This window comes from Musa acuminata, chromosome BXJ2-6, assembly GCF_036884655.1.
Source record: "Musa acuminata AAA Group cultivar baxijiao chromosome BXJ2-6, Cavendish_Baxijiao_AAA, whole genome shotgun sequence".
Taxonomy (NCBI): Eukaryota; Viridiplantae; Streptophyta; class Magnoliopsida; order Zingiberales; family Musaceae; genus Musa; species Musa acuminata.
In genome coordinates, this window is record NC_088343.1 from 31,770,207 (window position 1) to 31,792,969 (window position 22,763).

A 22,763-nucleotide genomic window follows, 5' to 3' on the forward strand; every position below is an offset into this window, starting at 1 on the left:
ACCAATACTTTCATATTGTGAGTATCAATTCATGAATACCAAAAGATATTATTTGTGATTTCAATTTTGCAAGATCAAGATTATGATTTAGATAAAACTCATTCAAATCAAATCGTTAACTTGAAATTCATAATCAAGTCATCAAAATCAATTTCGAGATTCTCAAAATATCATGAAATCATTAATCTCGATCATATGGGAAAAATATTTTTTAAGTGATTCTTTTTCATCTAAGCATGCCTTAGTCATTATATGTCAAATCAAGATAAGCATTAAAGTTCAAGACGTAAAGGCAAAATCCTATAAAACAACTCATCAATAAGATTTTAAATATCTATTTTCAAGCCAGAGTAAGTCAAGGATTCAATTATCTCATGTCATGAATTCCAACAGGCATCTCAAATTATCAACATCACATTAAAAAGATATTTCAAAAAGATATATCGATAAGTGATTCATTTGTATCATTTCATTTTCGGAAGATTCTCCTCTTTGGTAAATAAATCTAGGAGAACAAAATGAATTAAGGGTGATATAACATGATTGAAGAATTGAACATGATTCATATTTAAAATGTATCTCATGTCAAAAGTATGAATCAAGCATTTGTGAAATCCGAAATCATCCTCAAAGTCACATTCAATAAATTCATTACATGGCAAGCATAGATTTATTGAAAAGTCGATAAGATAGACGATCGTATTTCATTTTTATAAATTTCTATTCATGTGATTTTCTTCTTATAAGCATGCCTTTATCTTTAATAAAACAAGTGTTAACATTTAAGATGGAAAGGTAAATTTCATAAAACAAATCATCAAGCATAATTCCATGATAATATCCTTTTAATATCTTGATATTCATCATCAAGTATGATTTCAAAAAGTATGTTCAAGAGAAATCATTAAGACCAAATGCATAAAACACTCATTTATTTTTAAAATATTCATCATGTTTATTTTCATGAGATTCACAAGATTGGTAAAATAAATTCATTAATCTCAATACGATAGAAATTTCATTTCCATTTCATACAATTGATTTCATGTGAGGGTATTCAAATCTTTTGTGAAAACATATATCATCATTTAAAATTGAAACATAAGTTTCGTCATGAAGCTGTCAAGACCAAACACATCATGATATCACATCTATCATCAAAAGACTATCAAGAAATTTATACATAGATGTACATACACTATGCCATCTTAATTCATCATAAAAACGATTAGACCAAAAACATGTTAATCTAAAATGAGAGTTTCAAATCAACATTTACTTCAAAAACTCATGCATGACATAAAATCATCAAGATACACATGAATGGACTAATCCTAAGCATTATCACATGTCATATAATTATCATCCCTAATGTTGCATACATCATTCAACATTTCAAAACATAACATGCATGAAACCTTAGCAATATACTTTTCATGATCAAATTTTTAATTTTTCAAAGGTGCTAAAAAAAAAAACATGATATAATTTTTGAAAAATAATTTTTTTATTTCCTATTCCTACTATCTAAATTAAGCACTCATGAAAAACTTCAAGTAAATTCAAAATAATTCAAGAGAGTTGAGTTACTTACCTTGTAGTTAAAGCCCAATTCGCCGTTTCACCTTTGGAAGTTCTTGAATCATCCTTGGTTGCCTTCCTCTTCTTTGGCCTCTTCCTTCGTTCAAGTTCATTGTCTATTTTAGATTTTTGTTCAATAAACTTATTAAGATTTAGTGATGACTCAAATGGTATTCATTTGTCCGGAGTTCCAAATCCTTCCTATTCTTTGGAAGGTGATTTTGTTCATCATGTTCATCATGTGTATTGTGCACCATTTCATATGTCATCAACGAACCAATTAGTTCTTCAAGTGGAAAAATATTTAAATCTTTTGTTTCTTGTATTGCGGTTATTTTAGGATCCCACCTTTTTGGAAGGGATCTTAAGATCTTGCTTACGAGATCAAAATTCGAAAAAGATTTACCAAGAACTCTTAGATTATTGATGACATCCGTGAAACGGGTGTACATGTCACCTATAGTCTCGCTTAGTTGCATTTGAAAAAGCTCAAAATCATGCAATAAAATGTTAACTTTTGAGTCTATTACTCTACTAGTTCCCTCGTGCGTAATTTCAAGTGTTCACCAAATATCAAAAGCCGTTTCACACGTAGAAATCCGATTGAACTCATTTTTGTCCAAAGCACAAAATAAGGCATTCATAGCCTTTGCGTTTAAAGAAAAATACTTTTTCTCCAAATCCGACCATTCGTTCATCGGTTTAGAGAGAAGTTGAAAACCGTTTTCAAGATATTCCATAAATCCAAATTCATAGAAATCAAGAAAACTCTCATTCGAGTTTTCCAATAAGTGTAGTCCAATCCGTTAAACAACGGTGGACGAACAATCGATAAGCCTTCTTGAAAGCCATGAAGAGTCATTTCCCTCGGGTGTAAATCCGAAATGAAAAATACCAGGCTCTGATACCAATTGTTAGGATCGGAGCGGCACTAAGAGGGGGGGGGGGGTGAATTAGTGCAGCGGATTAAAACGTCGGTTTTGGAAAATCTTTCGTACGATAAAAATCGAACTTGGAAGTGCTTAACTTGAAAGCATATTCGTAAAGGTGTGCAGCAAAAGTAATGAGAAAGTAAAGCATATATGAAGGTTTGCAGTAAGGTAAATAGCAATAAGTAAATGCAAACCAGAGAACACGCTAATTCAAAGTGGTTCGATCAAATGACCTACATCCACTTGCGAAGCCTTCTTCAATGAGGCTTGGTTCACACTCTTGCAAATTTTTGAAGAGAAAGAAGGAGGTGAACACTCAAGCAATTGAGAACAAGACTTGCTAAAGACTTCTCTAAGACTTTTATCTCAATCTATTGCTTTCTCAAAATTTGTAATCTCAGTTGAGAATTGAGGGGTATTTATAGGCCCCAAGAGGATTCAAATTTGGGCTCCAAATTTTGAATTCTCTTGGGTTCTCGAGGCTGGCAGTGCCACCGCCCGACCTCTCGGGTGCTGAGTGGTGCCACCGCTCAGTCCAGCGGTGCCACCGCTCAGTTCTCGGGTTCTGGGCGGTGCCACCGCCTACACTATTTCAGCTCACTGGTTGGGCTTCAAACTTGGCCCAAACCAGTCCGAACTCGAGCGCAATTGGCCCCTACTTGGGTTATAGGATTAATACTTAATCCTAACCCTAATTAATGTGCTAACTACGAATTTAAAGACATTTTCTAAGCTATTACAAAGTCCGCAAGTCAAGACTTTTTCCTTCGAGCTTCCGGCGAACTTCCGACGGTCTTCCGACGAACTCTCGGAAACCATTCTGCGGACTCCCGGCAAGCTCCTAGACTTCACGATTTGATCTTGGTGAGTTCCAACGAGCTTCTTCAGCAAGCTCCGATCTTTCTCGGCGAGCTCCGCGAACTTCCAACGAACCTTCCGGCGAGCTTCCGAAAAACCCTTCGGCAAGCTCCCTACTCATTCTCGGCTAGTTCCGGCAGCATTCCCGACGAACCTTCGGACTTCCGTCGAACTCTCAAACTCACAACAAATCCTTCGCGCTTGACTCCAACACTTTGTTTCGCTTTATGTCTGCGTCGTTATCGTAGTTAATCTTGCACACACAAGCCAAAACTCTACTCCGATCTAGACAATTATTACAATGCGAATTGACATTCTGTTGCCCGGCACGTCATTGGTTGGCGCTTCGTCCGATTCTTCGGCGCATCATCCTCTCTTGCGGCTTGTTGCCTAATAGGCGGTTGACCTCCGCAACCCCGATATCCTTGGCGCAATTCCGCTCTTGGCCCAATGCCCAATATTCGAAGCCTTTTGCCATCAAATATCCTATCGTGATCTCGTCCGGTGCAACATCAATTCCTCGTGCGTTAACTATCTAATCCTGATCGAGTAGACCTGCATCACTCAAAATGCAATTAAACATCTAAACGCAATCAATTAGTTTCATCATCAAAATTCGAGATTCAACAGATAAATCATATCATGGTTTATGATGATTTATAATCACTTGACCGTGATCACGATTTTTTGTTATACTAATTCATTCTAAAGAGAATTTTGGTTTGGATATAAATCTCAAGACGTCATAAATTAACGGCATTGATGAGCATGACTCACTGAATTTTTAATAATAATTATTATAGATTTATATTCATAAATAAATATTATAAAAAAAATATAATTATATTTTTTATTTAAAAAATAATTATATAATAAATATTTATTAAATTATTTCATAATTTTGGAAATCTTTTTGAGATCTAATCTTTATCAATGATATAATCAAGATAATATTTTATAATTTAAAATTATAATAATATATTCTTAAAATATCGATGAGATCGTGATAATCTTATCTCAATGATATCTATATTATTTCATAATTTAGAAAAGCATGTTCTTTATTATTAATAGAATCATGATAATATATTATTATAAATTATATAATATATGATTATGATAATATAATATTAAAATATTAAGGAGATCGTGATAATCCCTTGATCGTGATCATGATTTTTTGTTACACAAACTTAATCTAGAGAGATTTTTGGTATGAATATAAAGCTCACCCTAAGAGGCCATAAATTAACGGTATCAATGAGTATGACTCACTAAATTTTTATTAATAATGATTATAAATTTATATGTAAAAATAATAATTATAAAATATAATAATTATATATGTTATTTAAAAAATAATTATAAAAATATTTATTAAATTATTTCATAATTTCATAAATAATTTTGAGATCTAATCTTTATTATTAATAAAATTAAGATAATATTTTATAATTTAAAATTATAATAATATATTCTCAAAATATCTATGAGATCATGATAATATTATCTCAATGATATATATATTATTTCATAATTTAGAAAAACATGTTGTTTATTATTTATAGAATCATGATAATATATTATTATAAATTTTATAATTCAAGATTATAATAATAAAATATTAAAATACTAAGGAGATCGTGATAAAACATATCATGGTTTATCATGATTTAGAATCCCTTAGTCATGATATCGATTCTTTGTTACACTAACTTATTCTAGAGAGATTTTTGGTAATGGATATAAAACTCACAATAGGACGTCATGAATTAACGGTACCGATAATTATCACTCACTAAATTTTTATTGATAATGATTATAAATTTATATGTATAAATAAAAATTGTAAAAGTATAATAATTATATATTTTATTTTAAAAAAATAATTATAAAAATATTTATTAAATTATTTCATAATTTTAAAAATCATTTTGAGATCTAATCTTTATTATTGATAGAATCAAGATAATACTTTATAATGTAAAATTATAATAATATATTCTCAAAATATCTATGTGATCGTGATAATTTTATCTCAATAATATATATATTATTTCATAATTTAGAAAAACATGTTCATTATTATTGAGAGAATCTATCATTTAGGATTATGATAATATAATATTAAAATATTATGAAGATCTTGATAAATCATATCATGTTTTACCATGATTTTGAATCTCTTAATCATGATCTTGATTATTTGTTACATTAACTTATTTTAGAGAGATTTTTGGTAATGGATATAAAACTCACCCTAAGACGTGATGAATTAATGGTACCGATGATTCTTACTCACTAAATTTTTATTTTAATGATTATAAATTTATATGAACAAATAATACTATAATTATTATATATTTTATTTAAATAATAATAATAAAATATTTATTAAATTATTTCATAATTTCATAAATCATTTTGAGATCTAATCTTTATTATTAATAGAATTAAGATAATATTTTATAATTTAAAATTATAATAATATATTCTTAAAATATTTTTGAGATCATGATAATCTTTTCTCAATGATATCTATATTATTTAATAATTTAGAAAAACATGTTATTTTTTATTAATAGAATCATGATAATATATTATTATAAATTTTATAATTTATGATTATGAGAATATAATATTAAAATATTAATGCGATAGTAATAAATCATATCATGGTTTATCATCATTTAGAACCGATGATTATCACTCAATAAATTTTTACTGATAATAATTATAAATTTATATGTATAAAAAAATATAAAAAATAATAATATATTTTATTTTAAAAAATAATTATAAAAAATTATTAAATTATTTTAATATTTTCGAAAATCATTTTTAGATCTAATCTTTATTATTGATTGAATCAAGATAATATTTTATAATTTAAAATTATAATAATATATTTTCAAAATATCTATAAGATCGTGATAATTTTATCTCAATGATATCTATATTATTTCATAATTTAAAAAAAACATATTCTTTTTTATTGATAGAATCATGATAATCTATTATTATAAATTTTATAATTTAAGATTATGATAATATAATTTTAAAATATTTAGGAGATCGTGATAAATCATGATTTAGAATCCCATAATCATGATCTCGATTCTTTGTGGTATTGATAATTATCACTTACTAAATTTTTATTGATAATATTATAAATTTATATGCATAAATAAAAATTATAAAATATAATAATTATATATTTTATTTTTAAAAAAATAATTATTAAATAATTTCATAATTTCGAAAATCATTTTGAGTTCTAATCTTTATTATTGATAGAATCAAGATAATATTTTATAATTTAAAATTATAATAATATATTCTCAAAATATCTATGAGATCATGATAATCTTATCTCAATAATATATATATTATTTCATAATAAAAAACATGTTCTTTATTATTATAAATTTATAATTTAGGATTATGATAATATAATATTAAAATATTAAGAAGATGGTTTGTCATGATTTAGAATTTCACGATCATGATTTAGATTCTTTGTTGCATTGACTCGTTCTAGAGAGATTTTAGATATAGATATAAAGCTCACCCTAAGACATCATGATTTAACGATGTGTATGACTCACTAAATTTTTATTGATAATGATTATAAATTTATATGCACAAATAAAAATTTAAAAATATTTATTAAATTATTTCATAATTTTGAAAATCATTTTGATATCTAATCTGTATTATTGATATAATCAAGATAATATTTTATAATATGAAATTTTAATAAAATATTTTTAAAATATCTATGAGATCTTGATAATCTTATCTCAATGATATCTATATTATTTTATAATAAAAAAATTCTTTATTATTGATAGAATCATGATAATATATTATTATCAATTTTATAATTTACAATTATGATAATATAATATTAAAATATTCAGGAGATCGTGATAAATCATATCGGAAATCTTTTTGAGATCTAATCTTTATTATTGATGTAATCAAGATAATGTTTTATAATTTAAAATTATAATAATATATTCTAAAAATATCTATGAGATCGTGATAATCTTATCGATATCTTTTCAGAACAGAAAATCCCTATCAATACTAACGGAATAGAGTGTTGCTATTGCTATAAAGCTCTACGTAAGTATAAGGAAGTACTATAAGGAAATACTGTGTATGAGAAAGTACAACTGTGTGAGGAAGATGAAGAAGCAAATCGGTTTGGTGATGATCGCGGTGGTGATGTTGTGTAGCCAATGTTTGATTAGCGTCGAAGCAAGACCGATTGTCGAGCGTCGGAATCTGCTCGCGAATGGGCTTGGGATGACTCCTCCCATGGGGTATGTTTTTTTTTTTTTATTTGATAGATTCATGTAAATTTTTCTGATCATAAGATTTTTAAGAGCAGTTGGAACACTTGGAATCACTTTTATTGCGATATCAACGAGACTATAATTAGGGAATCAGGTACAAATATATTGATGTGTTTTCTCTAATAAAAAATAAGTAGATCGGTTTATGACATGCTAGTGATGCTTTGTTTTGGTGTTATAGCGGATGCATTGGTGTCTACTGGGCTTGCTAAACTTGGATATCGATATGTCAACATAGGTATGTCTTTCAAAACCTCACTCACAATTTCATTTTCTTTATATTTAGAGAGAGTAAATCTGATGAATTGTCTTTGGCATGGACATGTAGATGATTGTTGGGCTGAGCATGATCGCGATTCAACGGTTTGTAAATGGGGTTTTATTTACTGATTTATGATATGATGCATCAAGTGTATTGCTCATAAATACTTCAAGGCATCCGTTTTAGTGTTTCATCAACTCTCATGGTCATTCATGGATGCTTCCAGGGTTATATGGTGCCAAAAAGGTTGACGTTTCCATCAGGAATCAAAGCTCTCGCGGATTATGTTCATGGCAAGGGGCTTAAACTTGGTATTTACTCGGACGCAGGGTAAGTCTAGCGGAACAATGAATCTTGATCATCTCTTCACTGTCTCGATCTGTGAGTTCTTGAAATAAGACTTGTCGGGCATTGCAGGCACCAAACATGCAGCCAGACGATGCCAGGTTCGCTTGGTCATGAGCAGAAAGATGCTGAAACTTTTGCTTCATGGGTGAGCATGCGTGGTCGAACTGTTGAAGCTTTCTCTAATACAAATTAGCTTGTTGATTCTTCTTATTCTTGTACCAGGGCATTGATTACCTTAAGTACGACAACTGTAACAATGATGATTTGAAACCGATGAAGCGGTAAGGTTTTCTTTTTTTTCCGAGATTTCGTGTGTGCCACTGAAACAAGGAAGAACTGTCGATATAGGTATCCTGAGATGACTCGAGCTCTGATGAGAACAGGCAGACCAATTTTTGTCTCTCTATGTGAATGGTAAAAAAGAAAAAGAATACTAGAGAATATGAGCAAACAATTCTTGCTTCTTCGCTGATCGACTTTGCTCTTGTTCTCTCTGATTTAGGGGAGACATGCATCCAGCTCTTTGGGCTGACAAGTTAGGGAATAGTTGGAGAACAACTTTCGACATAAACGATTCATGGGAAAGGTACGGTCATTCATCTTTGTTTCTTCTTGATGTTCTTGTGTGGCATAATGTTTGTTGTTTCTTTATGTTGCAGTATGGTCTCGAGGGCAGATCAGAATGAGGTTTACGCTGAGCATGCAAGGCCTGGTGGTTGGAATGGTAAGTGCCTGCATAATTAGCCGATCCCATCATTTTTTGTGCAAGACGTCTGACATGTCGGCTTATGTCTATAGATCCAGACATGCTCGAAGTTGGAAATGGTGGTATGAGTAACGATGAGTACATCGTGCACTTCAGCCTCTGGGCTGCTTCCAAGGTAGCATAACTCTCTCTCTCTCTCTCTCTCTCTCACATTATCTTTTTGCATGGTGAAGATTCTATTTACATATTGCTCCACTCCAATCTAATCCATCCTTGCAGGCTCCTCTTATTATCGGTTGTGATGTAAGGAGCATGACCAAGGAAACCTTGGCTATCCTTGGCAACGAGGAAGTGATTGCTGTAAACCAAGGTAGGCATATGTGACGAGTTCGATCGATGGGGCTCTCATGCGCATGACTTTCACATATGGTTTATTTTTTGATGAACAGATCCTCTCGGTGTTCAAGCTAAGAAGGTGCGAATGTATGGAGATTCCGAGGTTGGTAATTGGCATTGCAAGTTGTTCTCATATTCTACCATCCTATGAAGCACGCAAGTTTTGAGATTATGAAGTTTGGATGTAGGTTTGGGCAGGACCTCTCTCTGGATACAGAACTGTAGTCATTCTGTTGAACCGTTCCCCTGAATTCAGAACCATCACAGCTCAATGGGATGACATCGGTCTTCCACCAAACACGGTTGTGGAAGTCAGAGATCTTTGGAAGGTACTCCAAATGTTTCGTCATCTTCTCTTACACATTGCAGTCACCGATTGACAATTATAGTTAACATGGTTGTACATTATTGGTTGCTGTAGCATGCGACACTAGAGAAGAGGTTCGTGAACGAACTGACAACCGACGTGCACCACCATGCCTGCAAGATGTTCCTGTTGATTACACTATCAGAAGAGGATGAACCGAAAGTCTAGTCCTGCTCAGATGAATAAATACATGTACAAATTCGATGTTTGAATTTATTGGTATTTTAATGAAGTAGATGGCTCGTAGGATGAATAAATTCATGTACAAATTCGTGAATTTGAAGGTATTTTAATAAAATTGAGGAATACGAGCTTTTTTTATTCATGACTTGTTTCTCCTAAGAAATCGCATACTGTGATATTCCTTTTCATGCGTGTAAATCGAAGATCATGCGACGAGCTATTTTTGAATTTCGTGCTTATAATTTTCAAAGCATTTTAGGAACTTATTTGTAGATTTGATCACTTTTTATTTGATTTTTGATTTTGATAGGGCAATTTGGTTGTTAAGAAATCTCACCGTCATAAATTATAAATAATTATAAATTTATAATTATAAATTTATTGATAATAATTATAAATTTATTATCAATAATTCTAAATTTATTGATAATAATTATAAATTTATATGCACAAATTAATATTAATTATATGTTTTATTTTAAAAATAATTATAAAAAATATTTATTAAATTATTTTATAATTTTGGAAATCATTTTGGGATCTAATCTTTATCATTGATATAATTAAGTTAATATTTTATAATTTAAATTATAATAATATATTTTTAAAATATCGATGATATCGTGATATCTATATTATTTCATAATTTAGAAAATAATAATCTTTATTATTGATAGAATCATTATTAAATATTATTATAAATTTTATAATTTAAGATATTATAATATAATATTAAAATATTAAGTAGATCATGATAAATCATATCATGGTTGAAAATGATTTGGAATTCTTTAATTACTTTTTTTTTATAATAACTCATTTTAGAGAGATTTTTCGTATGGATATAAAGCTCACCCTATGATGTCATGAATTGAAGGTATCAAAAGTATGACTCACTAAATTTTTATTGATAACAATTATAAATTTATATGCATAAATAAAAATATAAAAATATAATAAATATAAAAATTATAAAAAATTATTAAATTATTTCATAATTTTGGAAATTATTTTGAGATCTAATCTTTATTATTGATAAAATCAAGGTAATATTTTATATTTTAAAATTATAATAATATATTCTCCAAATATCTATAAGATAATCTTATATCAATGATATCTATATTATTTCATAATTTAGAAAAACATGTTCTTCATTATTGTTAGAATCATTATACTATATTATTATAAAGTTTATAATTTAATATTATAAAAATATAATATTAAAATATTAAGGAGATCTTGATAAATCGTATCATGGTTTGGATATAAAGCTCACCGTTATGAATTAATGGTACTGAATATGACTCGCTAAATTTTTATTAATAATGATTATAAATTTATATGCACAAATAAAAAATATAAAAATATAATAATTATATATTTTTATTTTAAAAAATAAATATAAAAAATATTTATTAAATTATTTCATAATTTCAGAAACTTTTTTGAGATCTAATATTTATCATTGATATAATCAAAATAATATTTTATATTTTAAAATTATAATAATATATTCTCAAAATATCAATGAGATCGTGATAATTTATCTAAATGATATCTATATTATTTCATTATTTAGAAAAATATATTCTTTATTATTGATAGAATCATGGTAATATATTATTATAAATTTTATAATTTAGAATTATGATAACATAATATAAAAATATTAAAAATATCATGATAAATCATACCTTGGTTTATCATGATTTAGTGATCAAGATTTTTTGTTATACTAAATTAACAAGACGTCATAAATTAACGGCATCGATGAGCATGATTCACTAAATTTTTATTAATAATTATTATAAAAAATTATAATTATATTTTTTATTTAAAAAATAATTATATAAAAAAATATTTATTAAATTACTTCATAATTTTGGAAATATTTTTGAGATCTAATCTTTATCAATGATATAATCAAGATCATTTTTTATAATTTAAAATTATAATAATATATTCTCAAAATATCGATGAGATCGTGATAATCTTATCTCAATGATATCTATATTATTTCGTAATTTATAAAAGTATATTCTTTATTATTAATAGAATCATGATAATATATTATTATAAATTTTATAATATATAATTATGATATTATAATATTAAAATATTAAGGAGATCGTGATAATCCCTTGATCTTGATCATGATTTTTTATTATACAAACTCATTCTAGAGAGATTTTTGGTATGAATATAAAGCTCACCAGGCCATAAATTAATGGTACCAATGAGTATGACTCACTAATTTTTTTATTAATAATGATTATAAATTTATATACAAAAATAATAATTATAAAATATAATAATTATATATGTTATTTAAAAAATAATTATAAAAATATTTATTAAATTATTTCATAATTTCATAAATCATTTTAAGATCTAATCTTTATTATTAATAGAATTAAGATAATATTTTATAAATAAAAATTATAATAATATATTCTTAAAATATCTATGAGATCATGATAATCTTAATGATATCTATATTATTTCATAATTTAGAAAACATGTTCTTTATTATTGATAGAATCATGATAATATATTATTATAAATTTTATAATAATAAAATATTAAAATACTAAGGAGATCGTGATAAAACCAAGGTTCGCCGAACCGTACCGTACCGGCGTTTCGACGCCGACTCGGTACGGTACGGTACGGCGTACCGAGCGGTATACCGAGGTGTACCGCTCGGTACACTTAATTTCACCGATTTATCCCTCCGAAAATACCTGAAAATTAAAAAAAAAGTTAGGATAGAGTTTTCAAGTTACAAATAAATATAGTAATAGTATAAGTTTAGCAAAATCAATGTAAATTAGATAAAAATAGCATCACATATCTTTTTCGGGCTTTGAGGTAGTCTTGTTCGAGGTTCGTATTTCAGCTCGTTATAGATTGAAATATCTATAGAAAAATCAGTTGAATTGTTAGACTATTTTGTTACAATATAAACTCTAAAATTCAAATGAATTAAATAATCATATATCTAGATATACCTGATTGTTAATTCTACCACCAAAACGAACGACGAGCCTCCACGGGTGGTGGATCGGGGTCCTCGATCCGATACATATCAATATGATACGTTTGTTGGACCCAATCATGAAATTGATCCCATGACATAGTGTATTGATACACCGTATGCCATTGATGCATCAATGTGGTACTGATCGTAGATTGATCGTCATAAATCATATTTGTCTGAGGCAGCTCTTGAGGCATATATTGGTGTTGTTCTGTATCATGTTGTTGCTCAGAGAAGGATGACCAACTATCACCATACTGTTGTTGCCCATATGATTCTTCATAATACGATGGCTGTGAATACGATGAGTCTCTTTCTGTGTCTATATCATGTATGCTCTGTCGCATTTGTTCATATTCATCCACTGCCTTCCCCTTCCCCTTCTCCTTTCCCTTCCGCGCATAAACTTGACCAGTACCTTGTCGAGTTCCATGATCTGAATCTTGAGTGGCATGTGTAAAATATTGCTCCTCAGTCCATTCACCACCCTCAAGTTGTGCAGACGAGACCAACGACTGCCCGGTATCACCGCCATCATCTGTTGAGGCACTGCTGTCCGTGTTGCTGTCATGTCTCTGGACCGAACGAGAAAGAGAATGTGATTGTGAAGGTGTCTCGTCGCCCGACTCGATTCTTTCCAACGATGCAACTGATGCTATTGCCTTCCCCTTTGCCTTTGCACGTTGGGCGGACGAGTGTGACCGTTGGGTATCGGTATTTCCTCGAGCAGTTTGACTCATACCATGTTGTAATCGAGGGGGATTTTCTACTCGTTGGGGTTGTGCTTCTTCTTCTTCTATTGCCTCGGTGATAAAACGTGAAGGACGCTGAGGATCTCCCGCCTCATCAAGTAGAGGATCCTCTTGGTTCTCTGCTGCTTCAACCCAATCTAACATTGGCTCTGAATCTTCGTTGTAGAATTGGAGGTCAATGGGATCAATATCTGGTTCCTCTGGCTCCTTATCCAACTCAGCACATCGCAATTTTAGCCGCATATTATAATGGACATATACTAGTTTCTCTAACCGTCTGTAGGAGAGTCTGTTGCGGACTTTCGTATGAATCAACGCAAATGTTGACCAATTACGTTCGCAACCACTAGATGTTGTTGTCTGTGAAAGTACACGAACGGCAACCTTCCTTAAATGTGGTGCATCGCCTCCAAATTGTAACCACCACTCGACTGCAAAAAGATATAAATAAGATTTTATTAGCATAACAAATAATTAACATTAAATATAATTGATAATCAATATGCATAACTTTTCCTCACCAGGATCCATAGTGTAACGGCATGATATAGCTACAACGTCGGAGAATGAACCAACTGTTTCTCGAAATAATCGACCCTCCATAAGAGCATCGGCTGCCTCGGTAGTGTTTGGCAAGAGTCGATATATAACATTTCGTAGTGTCGTTAGGAAATTATTTTGCGTTCCGAGAGCATATCGATATTGAATTGCCGGGTTTAGATAATACGCTGCAAAACATAATTTTGTTAGTATGATAATTTATTATCTAAATAATAATAAATTAAGTATTTTTGAATATGAATTTACCTGCATTATGGATATCTTGATCCATATGAACTTCGGTCCGACGATCAATGATTCGTACGTATTGGTCGGCCTTAAAATCATCTTTGAATGCTTTCCTGACCTCCTCTCTTGCTGAAATCAGCATATATTTAAGATACGGCATTTGTGGACGCTTGTCCATATCGACCTTACGGAGGACAATATAAAGTGGTTCCACACCTTTTATGATTTCTGCTATAGTCTCCCAAAATCTAGATGAAAGAATGGCCTTTTCTATCTTCTTTCCATCACTCAATTTCGAATATCTGGATTCAGACCACTCTTGTGAGCTAGCCATTGCCTTCAAGCCATGTCTTTTTTGCTGTAATGATTTTAATGCAATAAAATTTGTAGCAAACCGAGTAATTCCAGGTCGAAGTATCTCACCATTTACATACTTTTGCATTAATGCGTGGACCCAATGATGATTATATATAAACTTTGTAATTGATTGTGCTCGAGCTACACATTTCTTGACCGTATCCAACTCACCAATATCCTTTAGCATTAGATCTATGCAATGAGCTGCACATGGAGTCCAAAACAAAGTTTTTCTTTTTTCCATCAATTGCAAACCGGCTTTTTTGAAATTCGCTCCATTGTCGGTTATTATTTGGACAACATACTGTGGTCCAATCTCCTCTACCATAGTGTCCATCAAGCTCTCAATGTAGTTTGCATCTTGGATCTTTTCAGAAACATTAACGGACTTATGAAACACCACTCTTCTATTGCAATAAACAAGAAAGTTGATGATACTCATTCTTGTTGGTCCTGTCCAATTGTCACACATCAATGTCACCCCATATTCATCCCATTGCCTCTTGAAGGATTTGATCCAATCCTTTAGTTCTGCCACCTCCTCATCTAAGTACACACCGTGAATCTCCTTCGGTGTTGGAGGTTGGATCCCCGTGCCAGACTTTTGAATAGAGGAGATCATGCTCTGATAATATGGACCTTGGGCTGTGTTGGCTGGAATCCTATGAAAGTTGAACCATTTTGAGATTGCCTTCCCAATATCCTGTTTTTTTTCTTTTGTATATGCATCGTCAATCTGTGTCTGTTTCGCTGTTTGTGGGGGATAGGCTTGCGGATCAATATCAACAATATCTGGTGCGGACCTCCTGCCAAGACCTCTCATAAAACCACGGAGTCCACCATACCTCATGCTACTAGTTCGGCCTAACTGAGAAGGAGCAGTTGGTTGCCTCATGCTGGTTGACCTCTGGATTCCACTACCACTACCATGCTCTAATTGTGAGTCAGGTCGTCGATGCCTCATTGCTTCATCGACCGTATGCTGATGCTCCAATGATGCACGAATCCCAGCTGTGAGATCCGGGTCGACTTCATCGCCGCAACCCTCATACTGATCATAAACTGGTTCCTGTGTAGCCCTATGATATTCTTCCTCAACTCTTGCCTTCTTTTTTAATGCATCTTCCTTTGCTTGTTTCATCTTGCTTTGAAATAATTTACGGATCTCCGTTGGAACCTTCTTGCATTTTGCAACGTCAGGATACCCACCAGTCAAATGCATTTTTACTCGAGTTATTCCTCCACCTTTACCAATGTAGTCACAATAAATACATTGCCAATGATGACGGTTTCCATCTAGCTTTCGGGCATGAACCCATGCATCATCGTGTGACTGTTCCTTTGGTGCCATGATCCTATCAAATTTAAATCAAATAAACTATAAAGTATAAACATATTAAATTGACCAAATATCGATCATAAATCACTAATCACAATATTAAGTAATTTTATTAAAACATAACTAATCATATTTTATTATCATAAATATGTTACGTGCATAAAAGAAGTATTAAAATCATTAGATACACTAATTATGTGATTAATATAGTTAATTTTTCACTAATTATTTCTCTTTCAACATTATAAACATGGAAAATACTCTAATAGATATTAAAGATATTGGATTCACATAAAATCGAATAAATTTTGATTAAATCATCGTAAAAATAACTAATTACAGTATTAAATAACTTTAATAAAACATAATTAAACTTATTTTACCATCATATATATGTTAAACACATAAAAGAAACATTAAATATGTAATTTTAATCCAATATGATTCAAAATTCAAATTATGATAAACTTATCATTTATCTACACTAATCATTTACTTCTCTTTCACCACTATAAACATGACAAATACCCTAATAGGTATTAAAGACATTAAATTGATATAAAATCAAACAAATTTCGATTAAATCATCATTAAAATAACTAATCGTAGCATTAAATAACTTAATTACTCTCTAATTAAAGAAAACGAATACATACCTCTTGATTAGAAAGTTCTTCCTCTTAATCTTCCCAAATTTACCTCGATTGAATTCACAAATCGTTGTTTTATAGAGTTTATGAGAGAAAAGAAATGTTTAAGAGAGAGTTTAAGAGAGTATAATGAAATAGGGGAGAGAAGATTAGTTTAAATAGGAGGAGAAAGGGCTCCAACGGTCAATTTGACCGTTGGAGCACTGTAGCACTGCTACAGTGTGGTAACGGTCGATTTCGACCGTTACCGAGTGGTATCGGGCGGTAACGGTCGAAATCGACCGTTACCGAATGGTACCGGGCGGTAACGGTCGAAATTTCGACCGTTACCGCCCGATATATACTTTTTTTGGTGTACCGCCCGGTAGAGGGCGGTCCGCGTACCGGTCGCCTCTCGGACCGGTACGTACCGCCCGTACCGGGCGGTACACATCGGTATGGCGAACCTTGGATAAAACATATCATGGTTACACTAACTCATTCTAGAGAGATTTTTGGTAATTGATATAAAACTCACCATAAGACGTCATGAATTAACGGTACCAATAATTATCACTCACTAAATTTTTATTGATAATGATTATAAATTTATATGTATAAATAAAAATTTTAAAAGTATAATAATTATATATTTTATTTTAAAAAATAATTATAAAAATATTTATTAAATTATTTCATAATTTTGAAAATCATTTTGAGATCTAATCTTTATTATTGATAGAATCAAGATAATATTTTATAATATAAAATTATAATAATATATTCTCAAAATATCTATGTGATCGTGATTATCTTATCTCAATAATATATATATATTATTCCATAATTTAGAAAAAGATTTTCATTATTATTGATAGAATCTATCATTTAGGATTATGATAATATAATATTAAAATATTAAAAAGATCATGATAAATCATATCATGGTTTATATTGATTTAGAATCTCTTAATCATGATCATGATTATTTGTTACATTAACTCATTTTAGAGAGATTTTTGGTAATAGATATAAAACTCATCATAATACGTGATGAATTAACGGTACCGATGATTATGAGTCACTAAATTTTTATTTTAATGATTATAAATTTATATGGACAAATAAAAATATAATTATTATATATTTTATTTTAAAAAAATAATTATAGAATTTTATTAAATTATTTCATAATTTCATAAATCATTTTGAGATTTAATCTTTATTATTAATAGAATTAAGATAATATTTTATAATTTAAAATTATAATAATATATTCTTAAAATATTTTTGAGATCATGATAATTTTTTCTCAATGATATCTATATTATTTAATAATTTAGAAAAACATGTTATTTTTTATTAATAGAATTATGATAATATATTATTATAAATTTTATAATTTATTATTATTAGAATATAATATTAAAATATTAATGAGATATTAATAAATCATATCATGGTTTATCATCATTTAGAATCTCTTAATCATCTCGATTCTTTGTTACACTCTCTCATTCTAGAGAGATTTTGGTAATGGATATAAAACTCACCCTAAGAGGTGGTACCGATGATTATCACTCACTAAATTTTTGTTGATAGTGATTATAAATTTATATATATAAATAAAAATTATAAAAAAAAATATATTTTCATTTAAAAAATAATTATAAAAAATTTATTAAATTATTTTAATAATTTCAAAAATCATTTTGGGATCTAATCTTTACTATTTATAGAATCAAGATAATATTATTTAATTTAAAATTATAATAATATATTTTCAAAATATCTATAAGATCGTTATAATATTATCTCAATGATATCTATATTATTTAATAATTTAGAAAAACATTTTCTTTTTTATTAATAGAATCATGATAACTATTGTTATAAATTTTATAATTTATGATTATGATAATATAATATAAAAATATTAAGAAGATTTAGAATCTCTCGATCGTGATTTAGATTATTTGTTACATTAACTCATTCTAGAGAGATTTTTTATATGGATATAAAGCTCGCCCTAAGACATCATGATTTTACTGTACCGATGTTTATGACTCACTAAATTTTTATTGATAATGATTATAAATTTATATGCACAAATAAAAATTTAAAAAATATTTATTCAATTATTTCATAATTTCGGAAATCATTTTGAGATCTAATCTTTATTATTGATATAATCAAGATAATATTTTATAATATGAAATTTTAATAAAATATTTTTAAAATATCAATGAGATCTTGATAATCTTATTTTAATGATTTCTATATTATTTTATAATTAAAAAGTATTTTCTTTATTATTGATAGAATCATTGTAATATATTATTATCAATTCTGTAATTTACGATTATGATAATATAATATTAAAATATTAAGGAGATCGTCATAAATCATATCGGAAACTAATCTTTATTATTGATGTAATCAAGATAATATTTTATAATTTAAAATTTAATAATATATTCTAAAAATATCTATGAGATCATGATAATCTTATCGATATCTTTCCTAATAGAAAATCCCTATCATACTAACGGAATAGGGTGTCTTTGATTGCTATAAAGCCCTAAGAAGTAAATCAGTTTGGTGATGATCGCGGTGGTGATGTTGTGTAGCCCACGTTTGATTGGCGTAGAAAGACCGAGCGTTAGAATCTGCTCGCGAATGCGAGCGTCAGAATCTGCTCGCGAATGCGAGCGTCAGAATCTGCTCACGAATGCGAGCGTCAGAATCTGCTCGCGAATGGGCTTGGGATGACTCCTCTCATGGGGTATGTTTTTTTTTCATTTATTTGATAGATTCATGTAAATTTCTCTGATCATGAGATGTACTTTAAGAGTAGTTGGAACACTTGGAATCACTTTTATTGCGATATCAACGAGACTATAATTAGAAAATCAGGTACAAATATATTGATGTGTTTTTTCTAACAAAAAATAAGTAGATCGGTTTATGACATGCTAGTGATGCTTTGTTTCGGTGTTATAGCGGATGCATTGGTGTCTACTGGGCTTGCTAAACTTGGATATCGATATGTCAACATAGGTATGTCTTTCACAACCTCACTCACAATTTCATTTTCTTTAGATTTAGAGAGAGTAAATATGATGAATTGTCTATGGCATGGACATTTAGATGATTGTTGGGATGAGCATGATCGCGATTCAATGGTTTGTAAATGGGGTTTTATTGACTGATTTATGATATGATGCATCAAGTGTATTGCTCATAAATACTTCAAGGCATCCGTTTTAGTGTTTCATCAACTCTCATGGTCATTCATGGATGCTTCCAGGGTTATATGGTGCCAAAAAGGTTGACGTTTCCATCAGGAATCAAAGCTCTTGCGGATTATGTTCATGGCAAGGGGCTTAAACTTGGTATTTACTCGGACGCAGGGTAAGTCTAGCAGAACAATGAATCCTGATCATCTCTTCATGACTGTCTCGATCTGTGAGTTCTTGAAATAAGACTTGTCGGGCATTGTAGGCACCAAACATGCAGCCAGACGATGCCAGGTTCGCTTGGTCATGAGCAGAAAGATGCTAAAACTTTTGCTTCCTGGGTGAGCGTGCGTGGTCGAATTGTTGAAGCTTTCTCTGATACGAATTAGCTTTTTGATTCTTCTTATTCTTGTACCAGGGCATTGATTACCTCAAGTACAACAACTGTAACAATGATGATTTGAAACCGATGAAGCGCTAAGGTTTTCTTTTTTTTTTTTTTTGTCTCGGTGAGATTTCGTGTGTGCTACTAAAACAAGGAAGAACTGTCGATATAGGTATCCTGAGATGACTCGAGCTCTGATGAGAACAGGAAGACCAATTTTTGTCTCTCTAAGTGAATGGTAAAGAAGAAAAAGAATACTAGATAATATGAGCAAACAATTCTTGCTTATTCGCTGATCGACTCTGCTCTTATTCTCTCTGATTCAGGGGAGACATGCACTCGGCTTTTTGGGCTGACAAGTTGGGGAATAGTTGGAGAACAACTTTCGACATAAACGATTCATGGGAAAGGTACGGTCATTCATCTTTGTTTCTTCTTGATGTTCTTGTGTGGCAGAATGTTTGTTGTTTCTTTATGTTGCAGTATGGTCTCGAGGGCAGATCAGAATGAAGTTTACGCTGAGCATGCAAGGCCCGGCGGTTGGAATGGTAAGTGCCTGCATAATTAGCCGATCCCATCATTTTTTGTGCAAGACATCTGTCGGCTTACGTCTATAGATCCAGACATGCTCGAAGTTGGAAATGGTGGTATGAGTAACGATAAGTAAATCGTGCACTTCAGCCTCTGGGCTGCCTACAAGGTAGCATAACTCTCTCTTTCTCTCTCTCTCTCTCTCTCTCTCATTATCTTTCTGCATGGTGAAGATTCTATTTACATATTGCTCCACTCTAATCTAATCCATCCTTGCAGGCTCCTCTTATTATCGGTTGTGATGTAAGGAGCATGACCAAGGAAACCTTGGCTATCCTTGGCAACGAGGAAGTGATTGCTATAAACCAAGGTAGGCATATGCGACGAGTTCGATCGATGGGGCTCTCATGCGCATGGTTTTCACATATGGTTTGTTTTTTGATGAACAGATCCTCTCGGTGTTGAAGCTAAGAAGGTGCGAATGTATGGAGATTCCGAGGTTGGTAATTGGCATTGCAAGTTGTTCTCATATTCTGCCATCCCATGAAGCACGCAAGTCCTGAGATCATGGAAGTTTGGATGTAGGTTTGGGCAGGACCTCTCTCTGGATACAGAACTGTAGTTGTTCTGTTGAACCGTTCCCCTGAATTCAGAATCATCACATTTGGAAGGTACTCCAAATGTTTCGCCATCTTCTCCTACACATTGTAGTCACCGATTGACAGTTGTAGTTAACATGGTTGTACATTATTGGTTGCTATAGCATACGACATTGGAGAAGAGGTTCGTGAACGAACTGAGAGCCGACGTGCACCACCATGCCTGCAAGATGTTTCTGTTGACGCCTCTTACATTATCAGAAGAGGATGAACTGAAAGTCTAGTCACTGCTCGGATGAATAAATACATGTACAAATTCGATGCTTGAATTTATTGGTATTTTAATGAAGTAGATGGCTCGTAGGATGAATAAATTCATGTACAAATTCAATGCTTGAATTTGATGGTATTTTAATGAAATTGAGGAATACGAGCTTTTTTTATTCATGACTTGTTTTCCCTAAGAAATTGCATACTGTGATATTCTTTTTCATGTGCGTAAGCTATGGTTCCGATCGGGGATCGATTTTAACGTTTGAAGATCACGCGATGAGCGAGTGGGTTGTGGGGATCTCATCTCATCCCTGTGCCTGTGCTGCGTCGAGAGTGTCATCGTACGCGTCCCATTAAATGTGTTATGGACTATTTTTGAATTGTGTGCTTATAATTTTTGAAGCATTTTAGGAACTTATTTGTAGATTTGATCACTTTTCATTTAATTTTTGATTTTGATAGGGCAATTTGGTTGTTAAGAAATCTCACCGTCATTTAATAATTATCAATTCTATAATTTACAATTATGATAATATAATATTAAAATATTTAGGAGATCGTGATAAATCATATCGGAAATCTTTATTATTGATTGAATCAAGATAATATTTTATAATTTAAAATTATAATAATATATTTTTAAAATATCTATAAGATCGTGATAATTTTATCTCAATGATATCTATATTATTTCATAATTTAGAAAAAACATATTCTTTTTTATTGATAGAATCATGATAATCTATTATTATAAATTTTATAATTTAAGATTATGATAATATAATTTTAAAATATTTAGAAGATCGTGATAAATCATGATTTAGAATCCC

At 30.5% G+C, this 22,763-nt stretch overlaps 1 protein-coding gene and 1 pseudogene across 1 annotated transcript; both read left to right on the forward strand.

Annotated features, from left to right (window-relative positions):
- Positions 1-7,552: 7,552 nt before the first annotated feature.
- LOC135613928 (alpha-galactosidase 1-like) lies at positions 7,553-9,982 on the forward strand. Its single transcript, XM_065110930.1, has 15 exons — positions 7,553-7,702; positions 7,771-7,829; positions 7,917-7,973; positions 8,064-8,098; positions 8,224-8,327; positions 8,415-8,490; positions 8,568-8,626; positions 8,694-8,759; positions 8,848-8,931; positions 9,005-9,069; positions 9,144-9,226; positions 9,331-9,421; positions 9,501-9,550; positions 9,636-9,776; positions 9,869-9,982. Exons 1-15 carry the CDS (start codon positions 7,566-7,568, stop codon positions 9,980-9,982), a joined length of 1,221 nt encoding a protein of 406 aa, XP_064967002.1. The 5' UTR covers positions 7,553-7,565.
- A 9,629-nt stretch (positions 9,983-19,611) lies between these two features.
- Positions 19,612-21,944, forward strand: LOC103994544 (alpha-galactosidase 1-like; annotated as a pseudogene).
- The last annotated feature ends 819 nt before the right edge of the window (positions 21,945-22,763 follow it).